At 40.6% G+C, this 23,147-nt stretch overlaps 2 protein-coding genes across 6 annotated transcripts; one reads left to right on the top strand and one right to left on the bottom strand.

Annotated features, from left to right (window-relative positions):
* Positions 1–1,784: 1,784 nt before the first annotated feature.
* phka2 (phosphorylase kinase, alpha 2 (liver)) lies at positions 1,785–15,731 on the bottom strand. Of its 4 annotated transcripts, XM_085166610.1 has the most exons (33): positions 15,428–15,731; positions 15,227–15,314; positions 13,376–13,534; positions 12,533–12,580; positions 12,186–12,354; positions 11,958–12,040; positions 11,498–11,578; positions 11,298–11,396; positions 11,066–11,212; positions 10,908–10,961; positions 10,636–10,758; positions 10,427–10,522; positions 8,971–9,078; positions 8,683–8,761; positions 8,134–8,268; positions 7,932–8,041; positions 7,679–7,823; positions 7,404–7,482; positions 7,166–7,317; positions 6,903–7,073; positions 6,154–6,263; positions 5,917–6,053; positions 5,662–5,824; positions 5,105–5,184; positions 4,944–5,022; positions 4,730–4,859; positions 4,509–4,610; positions 4,172–4,290; positions 3,949–3,972; positions 3,439–3,492; positions 2,381–2,614; positions 2,104–2,304; positions 1,785–2,023 (listed from the first exon to the last, which is right to left on the bottom strand). In XM_085166610.1, the coding sequence occupies exons 2-33, from the start codon at positions 15,302–15,304 to the stop codon at positions 1,850–1,852; spliced, it is 3,723 nt and encodes a 1,240-aa protein (XP_085022736.1). In that variant the 5' UTR covers positions 15,305–15,314; positions 15,428–15,731; the 3' UTR covers positions 1,785–1,849. The 4 variants fall into 4 exon arrangements, with proteins under 4 accessions (XP_085022736.1, XP_085022755.1, XP_085022745.1 ...); XM_085166629.1 differs by lacking the exon at positions 3,439–3,492; XM_085166619.1 differs by lacking the exon at positions 3,949–3,972.
* Positions 15,732–18,056: 2,325 nt separating this feature from the next.
* On the top strand, positions 18,057–22,911 carry LOC146525427 (AP-1 complex subunit sigma-2-like). Of its 2 annotated transcripts, none has more exons than XM_085166839.1 (5): positions 18,057–18,240; positions 18,695–18,873; positions 20,787–20,895; positions 21,039–21,176; positions 21,840–22,911. In XM_085166839.1, exons 2-5 carry the CDS (start codon positions 18,695–18,697, stop codon positions 21,870–21,872), a joined length of 459 nt encoding a protein of 152 aa, XP_085022965.1. In that variant the 5' UTR covers positions 18,057–18,240; the 3' UTR covers positions 21,873–22,911. The 2 variants fall into 2 exon arrangements, with proteins under 2 accessions (XP_085022965.1, XP_085022959.1); XM_085166833.1 differs by having other exon boundaries at positions 18,058–18,240; positions 21,865–22,911.
* The last annotated feature ends 236 nt before the right edge of the window (positions 22,912–23,147 follow it).

Below are 23,147 nucleotides of genomic sequence, written 5' to 3'. Positions count from 1 at the left end.
GTTAGCGAAAACCTTTACATCACAGTAGCACTTTATGCTGCCATCTTTCGGGGAAATTCTGTCATTACACCGGTATGAGGTTGGGTATAGGTGGATTTGTTTTTTTGCTCGTGAGTTTTTGCAAACAGTCAGAAATGTCCACGAGCTGCACTGAGTTAACTGTTAACTCACTGCAGCTGAGTGAGTTAACTGTTTCTGAATGTGAATAGGACCAAAGGACAACTGTGCGACCCGTTCCTGGGAAAGGATGTTGATGTGGGGAAGGAGTAAAGTCCCAGGGTACTGTTGTGGTGAGCACAGCTGTGGACTAAATAAAGTATTTTTCATCTTATTTCATGATCATGTCATGCAAAAATTCAAACTGTAGACAACTGTGAGTTGGTTTTTATAGTAGTGAGTTGGTTCAAAGCGATTGTACTTCACTTCTTGATAAAGTCACAGCAATGTGCAGAAGTCCTATTTTGCATCCAATGAGCCACACTGTCTTGTGATTTTTAAAGTGGTCTTGAGAAATAGTTCTCCGGGCTTTCTGAAGATCTTTCCATTTTTCTTTGGACATTAGCTGCTTTTTCACATTAACCTGACCACTTTCAGAGGAATGCTTTTTTTTTAATTTAAGGTATTTAACAATCATCTATGAATCACTAAAGCATAAAAAAGGCACCTAACTGAATTAACAAACCGGTGTTGTATTTACACATAATAGAGAAATTAGCAAACAACCTATTTTAAATTGTATCTCGAAAAGAAATAGTGACACTGAGCCATCATTAACTGCACATGTGGTTACTCTACTGCGCTACTATTGCAGATAGAAATGTCAGCAAAAAGAGGCCTACTATAATTTCAGCAGCTGGGAAAACAGACTAGACACCCACTGCTAGTCTATGCCAAGGAAAACACCTGGCCAACTTCCACCTGTTGGGTAGTCGTTAACTTACTTTTGCTGTAAATTAATTACTACATTGCAGTCCTTTCTGTGAAACAGGAAAATGGATGTGCATATTAAAAAAGACACATGAAAGCTTTTTTTTTCTTTCTTTATTTCACACTAAATGAACAAACCTTTAGTATATGTTGAGGTAATGTTGACCAGACGTATCAGTAGCATAACCCTGGAGATTTGCAGAAATAGACTGATTTTTATTCTTTATACACACAACACACAGATTTTTTTTAAAAACTGTTCCCAAACAGAGTATTGTTAGTACTAAAACATATTTGGCTGCAATGAAAACAAAATAATAAAGAACATGGAAACTATCACACTTAAAAATAACTGTTGTTATGTTGTTATGAACGTGGTCATGTGTGAGTGAAAAGCTAATCTGGGGGCACAAGTTGTAAATTTTACTCGTTTTTCCCACATATCTGGGGAATTATCTCATTAATTACAGCAGAACAATAAATTACGATGTTACTAAGTAAAAAAATAGATATTAACAGCAGAAATGGATTTGATTTATGAGGAATAAGTAGTGCACATATGATTGACATTCCTCTGGTAAATGCTGAGCCTGAATAGAACTGTAACATACAATAAATTACAAGACAGACAACAGAGTAAGATTGTAAGTGTCATAAACATACGTCTGAGCAGCACGTTCACAAAATAAATAGGTTTACAGTCTAGACTCACAAAGACAAAATACACTGAAATACAGAGGTCTGCACTGGCAGCTAAGGCTACGATGTTAGATCAGTTATATGAGCGCTACACAGCTTATTAAAGAGTATACTTACAAGCACCGCATGAACAGTATGAGGTGATAACGGGAAGTTAGTTTTATGAAACATGCCTCTTCAGGTGTTTATAGAGTCTGTTAGTAAAACACACCAGTCTGCCTATTCACTGCATCAGGCAGCTGGAACTTGGCAGGAAGTCCTGGACGTAAGTGACTGCTGCTTTGGAGAGATAGGTCATGGTGCCATAGCTACCACTAGGAGCGCTGTCGTAGAAAAAGTTGCAGATTCCGGTTGCTGGGTCCTTCTCAAGGAAATACTCACTGGCGCCGTGGGATTTCTAAAGATGAAGAGGCAACGCAGAGTGAAGCCCAGTGAACGAATACTTGCAACAAACCAAAAACCTTTCTCTGTTAGTACCTGGTCACTGAGGAAAAGGTCATTGGCCAAATGCAAGACGCGATCCACGTGGATGATGCCGCCGATGTTGTCCACGTCTACGTCCGCTATCAGGCCCAAAACCATCACAGTCTCCACTAGCAGCTGCCGGTACTCTGGCTGAGGGACGTGGTTCAGCACAGATTCAACCTGCACTGCAAACTTAATCTCTCCTGCTGTCATCTAAACAGAAAACACAGAATTTAAACACACACATATGCAGGAAGTCCAAATCTGCAGCAGGTCTGCGAGTATCTACCTCTCTTGTGGTAGAAGAGGGTAACACGTATCCGTCGATGGACAGACCGTGGCACTTCTGCAGGATCTTCCACACCTTTTGGTAGAAACCCATAGGTACTCTGTTGATGGCACCATCTAGCCTACGTCTCCTCAGCCACTGGCCTTGCCTCTCCTCCCAGTGCAGCTGGGCGTCTCCTGGACAAGTGCTCACCGGGGACAGCATTCCACTGGGAGTGGAAGGGCTACTGCACCGCTGTGGCGAGCCAAAACATGTAAAAAAGGTTGAAATATTGGAGCACTTTTTTTTTCGGCTCACCAGACCACAAAATGACAGCTTTTCCACCTTTCATGCAGTTATCCATGCATACTGACACTCCATCAAACTTGGCAAAAAAGCACTTTAGTATATATGCTGAAGGACAAGGCTGCTATTATTATATTATTGGTGTTAATGATAAATACTCTAAAGAGCTTACTAACTAGTGTTGCAGCCGTAGGAACAGCCTGATATAACTTGTGCCTTCACTAATTATCTTCCAACCAGAAATGATACTGTATACTGTTGCAACAGCTGCCATATTGCTTCATTATGATAAAAACACCCAGGGTTATTTTTGTCAAGCTATTATAACTGCAGACGTCTCCCAGACCCAGAGATTTATGATCACAAGCTACCCTAGGCTTCGGCCACAGTAGAGCCCGTGCTGATATGACATCAAATAAAAACGTTGTTTTAACGTTGTTTTTAACATAATGCAAAGAATTGGAATCTTGTCTTGATATGTACTGTTTCATCATTTATAAATAGATGAAAGTTATCAATTGAGCTCTAACACACTATACTTGTTAGTTGGGTACATTTGTGAGCGATTGTGTTCTCATTAAAACCGTTGTTAATAATAATAGATTACAAAATAACAGCATCCTCATCCTTAAATAATTAAAGCCACGAGTAAACTGTAAGATATCTACATAAACTATGAAATCCGAATGGAGTTTGCTTGGTCTACACATGCTTCCTATTGCAACCTTAAAACAAATAAGGTGACATGAAGCAGGTGAGGTGAAATGGTTTACCGTAGAGCGAGGCGATGTGACATTGCTACTCAAGGAAAAACCGCCACTGAAGATCTACACATGGATATGGATGACAGATGACAGAGAACAGTTTGAGATGGTTCACACGGCTGTCGCACTGCAAATATGATGGCGCTGAAGCCACACAGAGCAAGGGCATGGGTAAAAATTACAACAGAGCTGCGAAAATCAGCACACGAGAAAGACTGCTGTAAGCAAAACGATAGCTGGACAGGGCTGATCACAACAGAAATCCTTTAACAAACAAACCATGCCAATCCATGACCAAATGCTATAACAAGATGGGTTATGGAGGTGGGGGGAAAACAGCTTAATGAATGTCTGGACTGGTTCATCAAACTGCAGAAAAGTTATCTGAAGTCCAAGTCTTGTTCTCCTACTGTCATGGGATGGGATGAGAGTCACTCCAGCTATGGATTTAGACTGATTTAGTCATTTAGACCAAGGTCAGAAAAAGTCACATGCTAGATATTATTAAAGCCAACCCACACTTGTAGGGCGAGAGTCATCCAGCTGCAAAAAGAGAAGAACAGTGTCATTATATTCACAGATAGATAGATAGATAGATAGATAGATAGATAGATAGATAGATAGATAGATAGATAGATAGATAGATAGATAGATAGATAGATAGATAAAAAGGCACTTGAAGCAGATGAAATATATATACTTAAATTACAATACTTAGAATTCTATGTCCTATTATTCCCACCTGCTTTATCTCACTCTTTAGCTTGTGTATTCCTGTGCGTTCAGTCTTTGTAGCTCCTGTGTGACCTAGTTCGTGGATGGATATCGCAGGGCTAGTGGCTGCAGACTGGATTGGGCGCACTGATGGAAAAAAACAAGAGTCACAGATCAAAGATTCAGGATTGTTTTAGGGGAAGTCAAATACATTTTTTTCCTGATAAGTAACAAGGTTCCTGATCTGGTGTAGAATACATAGACTCTGTGTGAGAGCAACAAAATATATGACCATGATTATTACAAAGGTGTTCAGCTGTTCCTGAGGTATGAGGGATGGATGCATAGGGAACAACAAAACTCACTGCTTCTCTCCACCCCAAATTCTTTGCCACTGAGGATGTGATGCAGTAGGTTCTTCATGCCAAATGGACTCAGGCTCATCAAACTCTCTGACGCCTCCTCCCCTACAAAGACATTTCAAGCTTTTCATATTGCACACTCTGCAGACTTAATTCCTTTGCTCAACCACTCGGTTATGCGTGCATGTGCATGTGTACGTTGTGTTTGGGTGTTTTTTTCCTACCAGAACAGTGCAGGCTGCGAGCTAACTCAGTGGCCATCACTTGCATGATGAGTCCTATCCTGAGTCTGAGCATGTCCCCGAACAAAGCGGGCTGGGAGCGCACATACATGGCTAGATACACCATGATTTCCTACATGACAGACACACACAGTTCAAGGCTGTAAGATTGGTGTGTGAAAAAATTATCAGACAGTCCAAACGGTGACTGATTTACCTGAGTGACCACTGCTACACTGATGTCCTGACCACTGGCTTCGTAGATGAGGTTGTTTAACTCATCTGGCGGAAGAGGGCTGAAAAGAATCAGGACAGAGACCTTGGATTATTATTGGAACATTTCTTCAGCCACACTGTTTTACTGCGATAACGGCTTACACTGTGATCACTCTTTCCCTGGGTTGAGGAGGTAGACCTACAGTCAGCTGCTTGTGATGGGAAATCAGATCTGTGCAGGCCTGCAGAAAGGACAAATACATGTGGAATGAATTATTAATAAATGGCCATGGACACTGTTGATCCTGTTCAAAACACACCTATTAGGAACTTCCTAAATCTTACTTGCAGCATGAGTGAGTGACTGAAGCTGTTTGTTGCAAGAGGAATAGGGTAGGTCAACAAACAGACAGCAATGATTCAACAACACTGGATCAGAACAGAGTCCAGATATCTGATCACAGTGACTGATCCACGTGGAAGATACCAATGACATGGCTAAAGACTGAATATATAAGTATACATGATTTATGATATATGTTTGTAAGGTCAATTTGTGGCTACATGTGGAATGGCATCATCATGCTATTGGTGGTAGTGCTGTCTTACTACTTAGGTGTCCAAGTCAAGCACATAATCTCTGCTGCAAGTTGCTGACACACTTTGTTTAAAATAATCTCTAACCAGGTGCTAAACCACCTTTTTCCTAAGACACTGACCTCAGCGAGGACCTCCACCCTCTTGCGCAGTATTCCAGAGATGTACCTAATGAGCCCCCACTCTTTGCAGGCTCCGGCTTCTACGTACAGCTCCTCCAACAGTGATCGCACACTGACCCCACCCTGCCCAGGACCTGACAACTCCACCAGCCAATCAGCTCCTCTGCTCAAGAGAACAACAACACACGATGGGCAATTACAAAAGCAGCATTTTTTAATCAAACGTTTGCTCTACTTTTGTCTTGATGATCATACTTCATCACATAGAGAATGTAGAGGATGTCAGCCTGGTCCTGAAGAGTGGGGCATTCTTTTAGCTGCCTGACCAATGCTGCAAAGTCTGTGTTGCCCTGAGAGTCTCGAGGCAGATGAAGATCAGCAGCAGAGTGTGGCTAGTAAAGGAAAAGTGCCAGGGTTAGACAAATGTACTCATAGCAATACTGAAGTCATGAGAGAAATGAGTTTGCTGGTGGAAGGATGTGCTGTTCCTACCTTGTGCTGTTTCGCCTGTGGGCCGTGCTGAGGATGAGGAACATCAAGAAGGTTGAGAGATTTGCGATGTTTGCTCTTGACCAGAGTCACAGGCAGATACATGGAAGACTCTGAAAATACGTGTCATTAAAACAGAGCATTAAAAAGAGCGTCTCTGCTTTTTAACACACTGGCAGCTTATTACACAAAAATGCCTTTTAAGGTCTCTGCTTTGCTGTTAAACAGGGAGGACGCCTTTGATTATTACTGGATTATTATTAGAAAATTCCTTCAATCACAGTTTTTACTGCAGTAACAGCTTGCACTGTGATGACTCGTCCCTTGGGTTCAGGAGGTAGACCAGACCTGTGCAGGTTTGACAGGCTTGACAATGGCTTAGTGTTTTGACAAGATTTGTTACTTTGATGTCAAAAAAATCTAACATCAGTCTTATTATATCATTACAGACTCCTTATAAAAGATGGCTGTGCTAGGAGGGTGAAGCCAGTGCTCGAGTGCCATAAACCTGCCTGTCCTTCTAATGGCCAGCAAGGGGTGAAAGTCCTTGCTTAACGTGTGACCTCAGCAAACATTTTCAGTCACACTGACACCATGCTTGTCTCGAAACAACCAAAATGCTCAGGACAAGGCTTCACAAAACAATTGGTGGCATTGTGGTGACCACACCCATCTTTTAAATACACACTATGGTTAGTGTATCTGCACTAGCATGAAAACTAGCATGGTCATAACATTGTTGAGAGACTCACTGGGAACGTTCAGGCCCTGGACCTGCGCCATAAAAGACAGGATGTCTCTTGTGGTATGTTCTGGACTGAAGACATGGTGCTGCCCCCTCTGGATGGGAGGAAGATGGCACTTGGTAGTGGTGCTGTGAAGGAGCTGGGTGAGGTACTGGTCAAATACATCTTCTGAGTCCTCTAGAGTTAAATCGAATTGAACCATGTTTACACACAGGACAAATTAATCGTGCCACTCAACTGCTGTACAGTCTTGGACAATAAGTAATTACCCGAGGGACGACAGATATTATACTCCTCTCCATATCCATCATCATCATCGCCTCCATCCTCAAGCAATATGTCATCATTCTCTTCATCCAGGAAGCTGAGACGAGTGTGAAAAGAAGTGGTCTGGACACTGGAGACGTCTGACATCTGCACCCTGTAGTGGTCAGCCAAAGTACTCAGACACAAACTTTATACAAAAGTCACATCATCTGTTGTTTTAAGCTATAGAGGGAAACAAACCTCGCTCCAGCAAAATAGCCATCCTGTAGTTTCCTTAGAGTTGACAGGATACATGAATCAATTGTTTCTCCATCTTCATCTAGACAGAAAAAAGATGGACATTCATCAGGTAAAAAATTAGGAGCTACTCACAGTTCATGTGTTCAGCAGTGTCATCTCCTGTTTGAACATGCAGTCTAAACATCTAAGTTTATTTTTTATATTAGCTAAAAATACAGTACATTATTAATTATATTATGTAGAACAATTACAGACTGATATACTTTGGTTATTACCCAGCATGCTACGGGTGACTGGGAATGTGAGCGTGGGCCGTCCTGTCATCCTCCAGCAACAAGAGAGATAGGCCAGTTCGGTCCGTAACATCTCCACAATCATCTGGTTGTCCAGAGCCAGATAGAAATGGTGCAGATCCAGGAACTGAACAAAGGGGGCCCAAGCAGAAATAAAGAAATTCAAATATTCATGGCTCAATTATTAATGTTAATGTGGCTAACATAACAAGGTCACAACATGCCCTAGTTTTACCTGAGGGGTGAATATGTAAGAGCGATTTCGGATCTCGTAGAATTTGGATGTTCCCAGGACACCAATGTGTCTGTACGGCCGCCCACTCAGATTCAGCTTCTTGCTGTTCCCTGTGGCAGAGACACCAGATGGTACTCTTATTTATTTTAATATGATCTCACATGCACAGCTGTACACTGTAAGGAAAAGAGTGCTCGTTTACCCAGTCTAACATAGACATGGCTCAGGATGCGAGCTGGCATGACCCTGATGGGCAGAACTTCTGCCATCGTCTGTACCTCGATCCCCAGATCTCTTAACAACTCCTGGATCTCCTCCGACTCTGCTAGAACACAAACTAAAAAAAAACAAACATAGAAAAAGCAATTTAGATATTTAAAGATTTTTAAAAGATATTAAAAATATTGGTAGTTCAATATCTGGCTGCTCCAGTCTGGATGCCAAATATCCTGAGGCAAGTTACTAAACCAAAGTTGCCCATTTATTGGAGTGTGAGTGTTAGATAAAAAGCATTTAAGCATAAAAAAGTGCTTGTATGAATTGGTGTGCACATTGGTGCATTGGTGTGTAAAAAAATATGCTGACTTTAGAACATCAGAAATGACTAATTTCAGAAATGTGACATTGGTTACTGAAGCTGAAAGTCTCCAAGCCTCTATTTTCAAAGCAGTGTTTAGTTAATATCTTACTTAATGTATCAGACTTTAACTCTCAGCCCATATCAGTTGTTTCTTACAAATTAATCACCAACCTTGTACTACAACATCTGGTTTGAAGCTTGTAGAGAATCTCCTGTTGAGCGGATCTATCTCTCCTGGTGCTAAAAAACCCTTAATCCGAAAAGAAAAGGTAAGACGAAGCAGAAGATTTATAACATTCGTTGAATGCTTATACGTATAAAAAGTGAGGTGGTTTTTGTGTATTGAATGTCTGTTAGAATACTGCATTATTCCCAATTTGTCTGCCATACACACAATGATAACAAACAGTTGCCTTGTGGCTAGCTAACATTTAAGCTAGTGTGTAGCTCAGGACCTACCTCAGCCAGAAGGCACCCCAAGATGTAGAGTGACTGTCCCCACATGTGTGGCAGCTGACCCTTGGCTACCCTGTCTACTGAGTGAGGATTGCTATACTCCTCCTCAACCTGCAAGAGGTACATATTTTTTGGTATCTTAATAAACAGATATATACACTGAAACAGTCCCTGTCTTTGTCACAACAGGTAAACAGAACAGCAGGCGCAGACAGAGTCTGGAGCTAATATTTCTACCCAACAGACTGACAATGTATGAGTAAAATTAGCAAAAATAACCCTTAGGTGAACAAAACTACAACTTTATAGAATATAGATGATGACAAAAACAGGGAAAAGAGTATTAACCGCAGCAATTAGCTAATTAGCAAATGCTAGTATGCTAATGTTCTCTAATTAGTGCTAAACCATCATTAGTTAGCAAATTTTTCACTTGTCTAAAATTTGTCATTAAACAAAGTTTAATGACTTCTACAAACTATTTATTGAAATGAGAATAAAACAAATAGTAAATATATAAATAATAAATAAAACATTTTTTTGGCACAACCATTTTTTTACCTTTTGATTTTTAGAGGACAATGCAACTAATTATGGTTAAACTTGATACTGAAAAAATATAAAATAATACACGACAATAGCATTGCACATGTAAAAGCTGCTCCTATGGTATATGTGTCATATTACAACAGACATTTTAAAAGTATTCTTCATGAAAGACTCAATTTTGTATCTTCGATTAAGTTTCTTTAGACTAATTTACAGCACAATCTTGAGTCCCCCATCATTTTGTATATTTCACTAGGAAAATGGGAAATAGGTGCAGTGATTTAATTGAAATATATGCCAAAGAAATGTAGTAGACAAAAAAAAAAAGAGTTTGTACATTTCTAATAAGCTTCTTTCATCCTCCCCAGATAGTAACAAAATGCTTCAAGATATAATTTATCTTTTTTTTTGCCAAGTTGTCTGTTATGTGTTGATACAACACAGGTTCATCCCTTGAGTTATTTGCCTTTTTATGCCAGAACGATTCACAGGTCAGTAACAACAAACCATAAAAAGCATTTCTCTGAAAATGGTCAGGTATGAGGACTGGACTGAAAAAGAGGATGCCAATGACCAAAGACAAACTTCGAAAGATCTTCAGAAAGCTTAGAGAATTACTGCTCAAGACCGCTTTAAAAAATTACCAGTCTAACAAAACAAAGCAATGAAAGGTGGATTAAGTCAGACCATGACACAATAATGTAGCCCTTACTATGAGAACGGGTGCATATATCTGTCAAAATGTGGGACCATGTTTAAAAATGGCTGTAATTCCTACATAGCTAATGCAATACTTTTGTTAATACTCTTAAAACACACATTCATTTTAAAATATAACCCATACTATGGTGGTGTACAGAGGTACTAACTGCACTAACTGTATGTTGTGCTCTCCGTGAGTCTAGGATACCTTGTCAGGAGGAACAGAATAAAGTTCAGGCACCAACTTAATGCCATTCTTCCCTCTGATTAAAACACCCTCCAGTGCTTCACGGTACTCTTGCACCTGTGCAAAAGCAAATTTGTTGTTAATGTTAAAAAAGCCATATCCAAAGTGACTCAATGATTGTGTGAGTACAGCAGAAAGTGCATATGAACCAGTGTCTTTGGTTGCTTTACCTGAACTTGATCACCAGCAAAAATACCATCCAGGATGAGGTAAGTCCAAAACACAGGCCACTCACACTCGATATTCTCAAATAGCTTCAGCTCAGCAGGATCATAATGCAGCCGAGATGGATCCTAGAGAGAAAGATCAGGAGCTTACATAAGCTTTCCTGCAAAAAAACATAAACATCTATACTCTTCACTAAAAAAGAGCACCTCCTCCCTGGGTTCACTGCTGTAATGCATTTACATGTCCCATGAGCCTTAATACTAGAATATATCACCTCTTTGGGACATCGATATCCATCCCTGATAAAGCGACAGCAGCCATAGCGACCCTGAAATAAAGCAAAGAGTAGAATTTAAAGAGCGCAGGTCAAAATACCAAACTATATACTTTTCCTTGGCAGAAATGTCCAGCTTGCTTATGCTTTGACTTCACCTGCAGTTTGCTTATGATCTCTGATTTCGTCACGGCCACCAGGTCAGCATCCTCCACAGCAAACGCAGGGAAAGAAGTAATGGACAGAAGACCAGCATCTATTTCCTTTGAAGTTGAAGCTCTTGGCAGCATGGAGCACAGAATAGACTGAAGGGGAAAAACAGCACGCTGAATACAAGAAAGACAAACAGAGGTGATGCTACCATAGCTAAAGGCTAATTAAAAATGATACCTGACAGTGTTCGACTTCATCAGGCAACACATGGATTACTGACTTCGGCCCTCCGTGAGCACCAAACAGATCCAGCTCATCTATAGCCTCAAGCGCTGCCTGCAACGTGCATACGCAGATGAATCTCCCTATATCCATGAATGGACGGTGCAGTGTATCATAAATGCTGATAATTATTAAATAACACATATCCTTTGTACCTTAGCCATTCCTACAGAGCTGGCATTGAGCTCAGGAATGCCCTGGTTAGTCTTGTCACCTCGTTCCCACATTCCATAGTCCTGCAGTGGTAAAAATGGTCATGGCTTCATTTCTTTATAGCAACTCTCCAGTACTGAAACTCATCATGGCACTGAAAAGCCTATTCCACTAATTTATCATTAAACTATTATAACAGAAACAAAAACAAACAAACAAACCTCTGACTTTTTACTACTTATTCTTCTTTCATTCATTGTTTCAAAAACCTGTGGTTAAACTACCCTGAAGTCAGTCCAAAACCCAGAAGTGTTTCCAAACATCTGGACGTGTTACAGTAGAAGTCTCGACATGCACATACTTTGGGAGCAGCTTTTATTCTGTGTCTTTTCATTTAACTACTCATATGTCACCCTCCAGACATCACATACCCAAACAAGACCTCTAAAAAACATTACCCACCGCTACTTTGTAGGCAGCCTCTATGTAGAAGACCAAGTTTTGGATGAAGGCTACCTCATCTAGGTTGGAAATGATACGAAGACCTGCGGGATAAGATAACAACTATGTTCAGTTCTGTTTGAACAAAGGAAAACTCATTCTTTAATGACACGATGTTACAACACCAAGGCAAAGAAAAGGCAAAAATTATATATATACATAAAAAAGCAGCCTGCATCACTATTGTACCTGAGGCTGTCATCTGTGCCAGCATCAGCAGGTAAATCGAGGTGGCGTCCACCTGGAGATGACCCCACTGATCATCCCTGACCACTGTGGCACAAGTGGGAGTATCATATTTGGCATGCAAGCAATCTTTTGTACTCTGGGTGTGTTTGAACTTCTCCACCTTGGCCACCTGGAAATACATAACCAAAGACTCATTGTTTTTTGTCTAAAGCTTTAGCTAAGTTTATAATGAGTTTCTTCATAAGCTAATCAGCAACGTCAATAATTTCACAGTACAAAGCGACGTGATCAAGTTGTTTGTTTTGTTTGCCCGGCAGTCCAATACTCAAACCCAGGGTATATCTTACCTGTCTCATCATGCACTGCAGAAGCCCCTGCATCAGTTTCACCACACTCTGCCAGCAAACAAAAACAGCTCTATCAGTAAACGGCAAAAATCTCACCGTGATGAGCAAGCTAGAAAGGAAACAGCTACAATCATCTCTTGTGGCTCTGTGTATTTATTCTCACATTTCCCACAAGAACTCGTGGAGGGGGGCTGAGACTTTTGCAATGTGCTGTATTGTATCAAACAGGTTAGCAAATTTATCAGCTTGGACTATTAAGCACTGACTCAAAGTTACAAGAGCTAAAAATGTACTTAAAAATTTCTAACAGAACTATGAATTTTTTTTTTTTTCATACACGTAAGATGATTTTTTTATTAATTCTTTTAGTGAATCTCAATCAGGAACTTTTATCATTGCTGGCCTGATTTTAAAGTTAGACATTATAACACCACCTATAATTAGGGGCAGAGTGCTACTTGTTGATTGATGGCACTCAGTACATGCACTGTAGGTTGTATGTATGGGTGAAAGCCTGTGCATGTTCAGTATGTGCACTATGTTATGTCAGAGTGAAATAATCCTTTCCTCTTTCTTTAATCCTCTTCTTTCTAAAGCCTACTAAAACGTTATGATCGTAGTGCTGACCAAAACAAATGTGATTCTTTTATATTCCCTTTCACTTCAAGCTATTTAAGAGTAAAACAATATTTTATGTTGAGCTAATGTGATACTTTAGCTGAACTAAAGCCCACATTCATTAAAGTTTTACTAAGTATTGCTATCCTCAAATATTTAACCCGTCATAACTGAAAGAATGCACAGGGCCCTTTTTCACTCGCTCTATTTATGTTGCAAACACACCTGCTCCAGTTCATAAGCTTTGGCCTTGTCTTCATCGCGGTCTGCATTCTTCCGGTAGGCCATTCCCAGCCCCCACACCGCCAGGACACTGTAAACATTATCCCTCACCCAGGCATCCTTCTTCTGCGCACTGGCAGGAAGAAGTCCTGTCACTGGATTCTGAAACCAAGACACATGTGACATGTTGACTAATAGTAAAGACAGGGGTGGTATGAAGGATACAGTTGTGGTCAATAGTTTACCTGCACTCATCATGAGCCTGAATGTGATCATAATTGTGATTTAGGGTTTTGTTTTGTTTTTTCAGAGTTGAATGATTGTACCACAAACACAAATCTTTAACATTTCTGAGGTCAGGGCTTTGGGAAGGCCTTTACAGAAGCTCCATTCCAAAACCAATTCTGGTGTGTTTGGGATCATTGTCCCATTGGAAAACCCAACTGTGTCCAAGTTTCAACTTTCTAGCTGTTGATCTGACGTGAAGCTGAAAAATTTGAAGATAGTCATCCTTCATTATTCCATCCACTTTGTGCAATGTACCAGTATCATAAGCAGCATTGCAGCTACAGAGCATGATGCTACCACCACCATGCTTGACAGTTTGTAAAGTGTTCTTAGGTTTGAAAGCCTCAGCTTTACTCTCCCAAACATACATCTTGCCATTGCGTCCAAACAGCTCAATGTTTGTCTCATCTGACCATAACATTTTTCTCCAGAGAGTATTTGACTTATCCATGTGGGCTGGTGCAAATTTCGGTCAAGCTTGAAGGAGCAGGAGCTTTTTTCTATAATCCATGTGTGAAAGATCCACGACAAGACACACAGCTGCAGCTTTTTAGCTAGCTGCTGAACACTCCACCAAACACTACAATGCACAGACAGGACCCAATACACACTTTAAGCCGAGGAGGCGTGATTCTTCTTTGGCTATCACAGATTCATAGCTATTATTCTTATATGTGTTATTGTGATCTCCTATGAGCAGAGCTGAAAATGAATGAAAGCATGGTCCCACTGATTACAATTCAAACTGAAATTGTTAAAAAGTATCAAAGTCCTTTGACTGAAAGTTACTGAAAGTTAATGTGTGCCCAATAATAATAATAATACAGCAGTTGCAGTTTATATTTGGAGGAGCCTGAGACATCATTGTGTCACCCCTCCTCTCTCACTAAACATATACCCCAACATGTCAGTATATGCTATGCGTGGAAAGCTGATGCTGTTTCCTATCAGCTGAGTACTCTCTGGGTCACAGTTTAGCATAGACAGCTGTTGATGGTGCCTCAATGTGAGCTCAAGAGCCAGTAGATAACAGTACATAGCTTTCCAGTCCTAAGCATGTTCCAGTGCCTGAACTTTGCCCACACTTTGTTTATTTCTGTGCAGCTCACTTTTGGCTGAACTCTAACCTATATGGGCTACAAAACATGTCCATACCTAGCATGCTTCTGAAGGAGAAATCAAGGATATGTGCATAACTGAAATCCATAACACTGGGTCCTGGTGTTGTCTCGTTTAAAGTTTACATGACTTAAACGTTCAAATGGACTATAGTGTCTGAAATAATGTATGAAAGTATTTCATATACAACCACGTACATTCTGCAATATCTAAACTAGTACACAGGTAGTAACGCATCAATAACTGTAATCACAGTACATACTTCATTTTGAAATAAGTGCTTCCACATTTAGAGCTTGAATTATTGCTTCATTCAAACGTTTCTCAGTAACATTGCGCAAAAAGGGGCCCTTACTCCCTTTTCCTGCCTATAAACGTAAATCCACCTTTGCGGAAGTGCTCCAGCTTTACTGCGCTGCCTCGTCTCTGGTGTATGTCTGGACTCACCTGATGGCACAGGATAGTCTCCTGGACAAGCCGGGCATAGCCGTCCAGCCGCACTCCTGAGTTACTGCGACTCCTCATCCTCTGATCACTGCACACACAACGTCAGTTTAAGTCTCAGCGACCGCTTAAAGCTCGGCATTTACTTCTTTGTAAACGAAGCAGCACCGGCTCTCGCTTAATAACTTAGGTAGGCTGTCTTACCAGGCAGCGACCCATCCTCCCACTCCTGTTTTGCCGACTCGATCCCCGCAGAGGCTGCTCTGCTAGCGCTCGCTAGCCGGGTAGCATCCAGCTGTTTTTTGACGATATCAACATGTAACATTAAGCTTGCAGCATGATTTTTTTAGGCACACAGGACCACACGGCCCGGTCAAAGCGCCTGATAAGACGAGTCAGGGCTTGCAGAAGACCGGACGTAAGGTCTCACAAACACAGAGAGGCTGGAGGGCAGAAACGTCTGTGAGCGACTGTACATCCAATCTGTAAAAAAAAAAAATACATTATGTTCTTGTTGTTTCCCTGCTCGACGACAGGGGGCGCCAGATCACTTTCGTTCCTTCCACTCCAAGGCTTTAAGCCTTAAGCGTATTCATTTTATTTAGAAATGGGGAAAACTGACCGAGTATCCTGCTAGTTTATATGCCTCGTTTCACAAACAATAGATTTATTACATGTACTGTTGGGTTTTGGGGGGGTTATATTTTATATACAAAATGTAAATAGTGTAAGTATCTAGCTATTAAATGCATTCAGCTAGAGTTTCCCTTTATTTCCCTTTCCCTTTATAAAGCAGCATTAAAGGAAAACACTCGTTGAGTACCACAGAACTGTACTTTTGCACATTACTTAAAATGTAATTCATGCATTGTTCTTTGCCCTTAAAGTCATCATCACTGTAAAGAATATACAGTTGGTGTATTGTGTAAATGTTGACAGTATAGACGACTTTTTACGTATAATCTGAGAAAGATATATCAGCAGAAAAAAACACAAACAGACATAAACTTCCCTTGTTGTTTATTATTTATGTATACCAGGACTATATTACAGTGCTGTAGTGCAGATTCAGTATTTTAGTCCAGTACTCAAGTAAATGTATCTCCAGTATATCTTGATTTCAAAATCAGGGAAAGTAAAGAACAGTTAAAAGTAGCATTTAATTTAAATATACATAGTTAAATGCATAAAAATATGTGGTCAAAAGATTTCATGGTAATTTGAGGCTTTTTATGATTTCTTCAAATCATAAAAAGTTGTTTTTCCAGGAATGATTGCATAGTGTATGTCTCTAATGGCTGTTAAAGAAAAAAAGAAAAAAAAGAATTGGGTGCACAAGTTCATAATTATTTTGGATTTTCTGGGGGGACTGGAGTCTATCCCATCTGCCACAAGGCAAGGTGGAGTACACCCTGGACAGCTCACCCATCTGATACACAGAGACAGAAAACCATTCACACACACACATAACACCTGTAGGCAATTTAGAATAACCTATCAACTTAAGCCACTAATTTGCAAGCCAGCGTACCCAGAACTCACGCAAACACCAGGATAACATGCAAACTCCACATAGAAAGACCGAGACAGATGATGGATTTGAACCCCTTTCAAACATGTTTTACAGAAAACTGCTCCAACTGTCAAGCATGGTGGTGGTAGCATCATACTCTGAAGCTATTTTGGAATAATGAAGAAGGACTACTTCCAACTTCATCAACTTCACCTCAATTGGAGATAAATTTATCTGAATTTCAGGACTGGGACCACATCTCCATACACCTCCCTTCTGGATCTCTGTCTAAATATGACCCCCAGACACTACAAGCTGCATTTTGTGTGCCTGACCCTCCCTTCCTTTTTCAATTTATATACTTGTCATTAGTACATGGAGATCTGCCTGGCTCAGGAGCCACCACCAGTTCCCTCTGAGGCAAAACAGTTCCCCAAACTGCAGCCTCAATTCGCAAGCCATCTGCCATTATCTATTAGAAATGCTGTCAAAACTAAAAAGAGGATGTAGTCACAGATAGTGAAATCAATAGCTAGACACAACTGGGTATTCCAACAGGACAATTACCCAAACACACATAAAAACTGGCTTTGAAATGAATAATGCAAGCTAACATTATCCTTTTAGAGCGGTCTTCCCAAAGCTGTGACTTCAACCCCTTTGAAAATTTGTGGACTATGCTTAAAAGCTGGATCCATGACAGGAAACCAACCAATTTAAATTAACTCCACTATTTCAGCCGAGAAGAGTGGTCAAATATCGAGCCAAAATAATGCCACATTGTTGAAGCTTGTTAATGGCAACCAAACGCATCTGGTCAAGCTGCAACTGGCAAATGGATAACCAGATATTAGTGGGAGTGTAAGTATGTATGTGAACATGTATGTATACTTTCCACCCTGTGTGGAATTGAGAAATTCAAAATAAATTCAAACTTGTGCACCAGTTCTAGTTTTTTAAAGTAATAAAAGATGTACGCCGTACAATCATTAAACCCTGGAAAAAGAAAATTTCAAAGAAATCATCAAAAATTAAAAATGTAAAAATTACACCGGATAGCAACTATGTTTAGAGTTGCGGTCTCACACACACACACACACACACACACACACACACACACACACACACACACACATATCGTGAAACCAGTTACTTGGATTAATATACGCTCTTTACTGAACAAGAAGAAGTCAATTTGACTGAGTGGTCACTTTACACCCACAGGCAGCCATTGCTGTTTCCTTGTAATAACGTAACGAATAACGGAATCTTTAATCCAATCAAATTTCAGAGCTGTGGCTTTTTAAACCAATCACAGCGCAGCCGTCTCAATCGCTACTTACCATCGACCACTACCCGCTAGCTAGTTTAGCACCAAGCTGGGTGAGGGGCTAAACCGCAGATACACAGAAGCAGCTTCTTCACTCGGTTTGTTTGTGTATTTCGCTGGGACATAGTGAAGTTAGCAGTCATCCAAGTGATTATCTTCACGTTTTGGTCGAAGGTAAAGACTGGTGTTTACTTCTTGTGCATGCTTTAGCTAGATAACCCTTCGCAGGATGGGGCGCAAATGACACGAGACGCGTTGTTGATGTTATTATGTGGCCATCAATTAAGATTAGCTGATATTAGCTAATGCAACTTTGTATTAAAACCTCTTCAGCGTAAAATAATAAGTTGGACACATTCTTAACGGGCGGCTAGGCGGTCGTGTTATCATTGTCAAGAATGTGTGTATTTCCTGTTTGGACGTCTCTCCTTATTGTTGTGACTAAGTCAACTGGGTGATTCAAAGTTTCATACCATGCCAACGTGTTATTCAGTAGTTGCCACAGGCTTGCTGATTGCACCCCCTCCTCTAGCTATTTTAATTTCTCCTCATCTTTCTCTCTCTTCTTAAAATAACTCTTTCAGTCGGTGTTTATCTCACTCTTGTATAACTGGACTTCCTCCCGCAGATGCAGTTCATGCTGCTGTTCAGCCGGCAGGGAAAGCTGCGGCTGCAGAAGTGGTATGTTCCTCTGTCAGACAAGGAGAGAAAGAAGATCTCCAGGGATCTGGTCCAGACTATACTGGCCAGGAAGCCCAAAATGTGCAGCTTCTTGGAGTGGCGAGACCTGAAGATTGTGTACAAAAGGTAGGTGTATAATGCAAGTTTAAATACTGGGTTGTGATACCGCTGCAGGCTCTCCCTTTCTATCACAGGTGGCATTTGCGCTCAGCTTTTGGTGCAGTAGGTAAGAGTAGATCAGATTCTCAAATGCAACAGCACAATATTGCCCTTAAAGATTAAGTAATGCTTAACATTTGTTTTCTACAAAGTAACTTGTATTGGTTCACTTGAGTTGAGAAACGGTCAAAAAAATTATTTATTGGGATTTTGTTTTTTAGTGTGCCAGTCGTCGGTTCTCCTCAGGAGGGAGGAGAGTAGTGAGAGGAATTAAGGCAAGATGCGTGCTTCTCTAAATCCCCAACTGGTGGGAGCAAACTCCCACTCCCTTCCAGTGCTTCTTCCCTTAGGTTGTGGATTCCAACACACTACACCTAAAGGAGAGAGAGTAATTCCCAACATTAATTACCTGTGTTAATTAGACTCCCTCTCGCTTCTCCCCTGCTGCCTCAAGCAGCACCAGACTACCTGTTGCCATATTTTGAAGCGGTAATCCGTGCACTACAAGTTGTGACTTAAATAAACAGGAAAAAAAGTAAATTCGGTGTGAAAAAATATTTGTGGCTTACACAAAAAATGAAATAGAAATTCATTAGGGAAGTCAAGATTGAGTGCTTTGCCAAGAGATGTCTATATTGGCACATGTGGGATGGGGACAGTTCTTCCAGGGTGAAACAGTGGTGCCTGAAATGTGGACTCTGACAGGCCTGTCAGCGCGTTCCTGCTCGCTGTATCATAGCTGATCAAGTGTACTGTTCATGTCAGGCCAAAATGGCTCTCGTCTGACGGCTCCTGAATGGTTGTCCCTCCTTATTAGCAATATAATAAGGGCTGGTACTGGTGAAGTGCCAGTTTCCAGGTGCACATACTGGTTTGTTTGTTTTTTTTCATTGTTTCAGTTTGCGTCTCAGCAGCAGATGGAGTTGGCTCATGGAGAGGTGTTTTAACTTGTATAAAACACTGTTCACATGACAACAGAAGTTTATAAGGAAGAGAACTGCGTAGTTTCAGTTCCCAAATTCATGATGACTGTGGTGTGGTTGAAACCTTCAAAAACCATTAGGAAGAGGATCGTTGACTTCAGGCTTTTATGTTTAACCTGTAAATGGCCCAGATAAGCTTCACTCCAACTGTTGTGTAATTTCTTTAAGTCAGGGTGTGATCTTATCAGTAGGATGTGTTAACGTTTGGTTCGTTGCATCACTGGTAAATCTGTGGTGGTTTGTTGGGGTGGTTAATGGGAGCTGGTGATTCAGTGATTATTTTGTCAGGCACTGAGATTTCTGGCATCTAGAGCTCACCTTCTGGTGTGTCGTGGAAGCCAAAAACACCTCTTTTTCAAATAATAACTGCCAAAAAATGGAGTACAGAGTAGATGGGGAGATTGCCTGATTTGTCATGAACATATGACTGCTAAGTAATGTAAATGTCCACTTTATCAAGGCAAAACAAACAAACAGTTCAGCCACATGATAGTGCAGTATTATACACACACATGCAGTTCAATACACAGGCCTAAATGTGTTGTATTCATAACATGTAATTGTCTGATCAGATATTTGCACGACGGAGCATTTGAACAAGTGTATCAAAAGAAAAGATTGTGAGTGTATTATCTCAGCATTAACTTCCTGCCCATTTTTAAATGCCCTGCAGACACTTGCTGGGTTGTGATATCACTGCATGCTCTCTTTCTATCACATTCTGGACCAGACATTAGACCTTTTAGCTTGGTGTCTATGCTTCTTTTTTTTTTTTTCCTTTCTTTCTTTTTTTTGTGACTGACTTTTATTACCAAATATACACTTAACAGTAATAATGCATTACTTAATAATGCACAAATATTGATGCTTTGCATATCTTCTTTCTTCGTGTACTAGATATGCAAGCCTGTATTTCTGCTGTGCCGTCGAGGATCAGGATAATGAGCTGATCACACTCGAGATCATCCACAGATACGTGGAGCTGCTGGACAAATATTTTGGCAGCGTAAGTCGTGTCAACATCACACACATAACATGCTGATCGATGGTATCAGAAGGGGAAATCTGTTAAAATGTTACTGCAAGGATTTTTAGTAGGGACAGTGTCTCCTCTGATCTGCTGCTATTTGTTGTTTTGTGGACTCTCAGGTGTGCGAGCTGGATATCATCTTCAACTTTGAGAAGGCTTACTTCATCCTGGATGAGTTCCTGCTGGGCGGAGAGGCCCAGGAAACATCCAAGAAGAATGTGCTGAAGGCCATCGAGCAGGCTGACCTGCTGCAGGAGGTACGCTCAGTTCTTCTTCAGCAGATAAATAAATCCATTTGAGCTGTAACTATGAACAGGGGGTTGCAATGACGAAGTGTTGATAAACCTATCATGTTTGTTTGTTTTTTGTGGGGGATTTTTTGTTTTCTTTACTGCCAAGTAAGACAAGGAAAGCTAGCAGTTCTTCACATTTGATAAGCTGAAACAAAAACAGACATAAATCCTTTCAAAATGAAACATTTGCCAAAATTCAGTAACTTTCTGTTGGATGCTGGAGCACTGACTTTGTGGAAATAGAATTAATTTTACTCAATAATTCAAGTGTTGATCCAAACAGAAAGCTGGCTTTCTCCACCTTACACTCACCTGCACCTGCTATCATGTTTATTCTTAGGCTGCAGGACTTGATTAATACCTCTTTCTATCTCTTGTGCCAGTGCACTAAAGAACATTCTGCCTAGGTGGCTGTTTCCAGTGGACAGATTCAGTGCTCTTTGATTTATTTAAAGCAAAGCATGCAGTACTATTGTTATAACAGAAGGAGTGGCTGTGCATGCCTGTAACTCATTGTCAAGCCCCTCTGTTCCCATCTTAGATTCAGCAGCTAGCAATTATGACTCATGCACTATTAATTATGTTTTGTAAGGGGTACTTAAAGAACCTGACATAACAGCTTTAAAGAGCACTTGTCTGTCTTCTTCTGCAGGAGGCTGAGGCACCACGGAGCGTTTTAGAAGAGATTGGGCTGACATAGATCAACGTGTTTCTGCCTTGTTTGATTCTCACCTCCGTGTGTCGACCAAGTCCTCTCCTGTTTACCGTGTCAGTGTTGTGTGTGTGGTCACCATCTATGTACTGTATTATTCTGTACTGTACTATCCTGTATTGTCCTTTCAGTGTAGTGCCAACTGTGGTTCTGATGTGTTCCCTATGTGCAAGCTCCCTCACTGTATTCAGCAGCACTCAGCGTACTTCACTCCTTTAACTTAAAACTCCACAGAGAACAATGTAGCACCGACATGAACTCCAGCATCATTAGATAATCCATCATCACCCACTGCAGAGCTGTACATGTTTGGCCTCAAGTGCTTGTTAAGGTGTTGTCTGCAGCTGGTGCTTCTCATGTTTTACCATCACATAGCAAAGAATCATGAAAATACAGCACTGCAAAAAATCTTGAGCTACCCCTCATTTCTTTATGCTTTGCTAGGAAAATTGAATATGGGTGCAGTGGTTTATTGAAACATGTAAAAACATATGTGGAAATACAGCCTGAAAAATTCTGTTTGGTCTAATCATCTTGAGTCTGCAGCCTGAACTCTCTTAAACCAGCTTGTAAGAAACTAGTGTTCAGGAATAGTTCTGAAAGGACATTTAAAGCTCTTCTTCAGACGTTGCTGTAAATCGTTTTGTCCAGTTTACTCAGTTTTAAGGCTCCACTGCACACCACACCAAGATAACAGCTCTTTGGGAATTGACTTGTTGCTGCCAAAATGCAGTTTTCTGTACTTCAGGCTGTTATTTTTGAGATTCAACTGAAGAAATGGCGAAAAAAAAATTTTTTTTTTTTGTTTGTTTGTTTTTTTACAGGGTAACAGGCTCCTAGTGCTTAAAGATAAAATTTGAAATTGGTCCTTTGCATAGTTTTGTGTTACATGTGGAGATGATGCTGGTTCATCCCATGATACCTTTTTATGCCTAATTGTCTCACAGTCGGTGTTAAGTGGCTTAACAAGTTAAAAAAAAAAAAACACATTCATCTGAAAATGTTCAGGTACAAGGGTTGGACTGAATGAGTGAACAAGCAACCAGTGTTCCTATCTTGCATGCTCATATGTAATGGCAATGCATCAAAGCCACCAGCTGGGGCCAGTGCTGTTAAGGGAACCACAGACACTGTTACAATCACTTACTCATGGCTAAACTGAACCCAGTAACTAAAATTACACATTTAATAATCATTGTCTGTGTTAACGCTTAATACAGGTT

The sequence above is a fragment of the Neolamprologus multifasciatus genome, chromosome 1 (genome assembly GCF_963576455.1).
Source record: "Neolamprologus multifasciatus chromosome 1, fNeoMul1.2, whole genome shotgun sequence".
NCBI lineage: Eukaryota > Metazoa > Chordata > Actinopteri > Cichliformes > Cichlidae > Neolamprologus > Neolamprologus multifasciatus.
The sequence above is the reverse complement of the archived record's forward strand: the minus strand, read 5'-3'. Positions and strand labels throughout refer to the sequence as shown.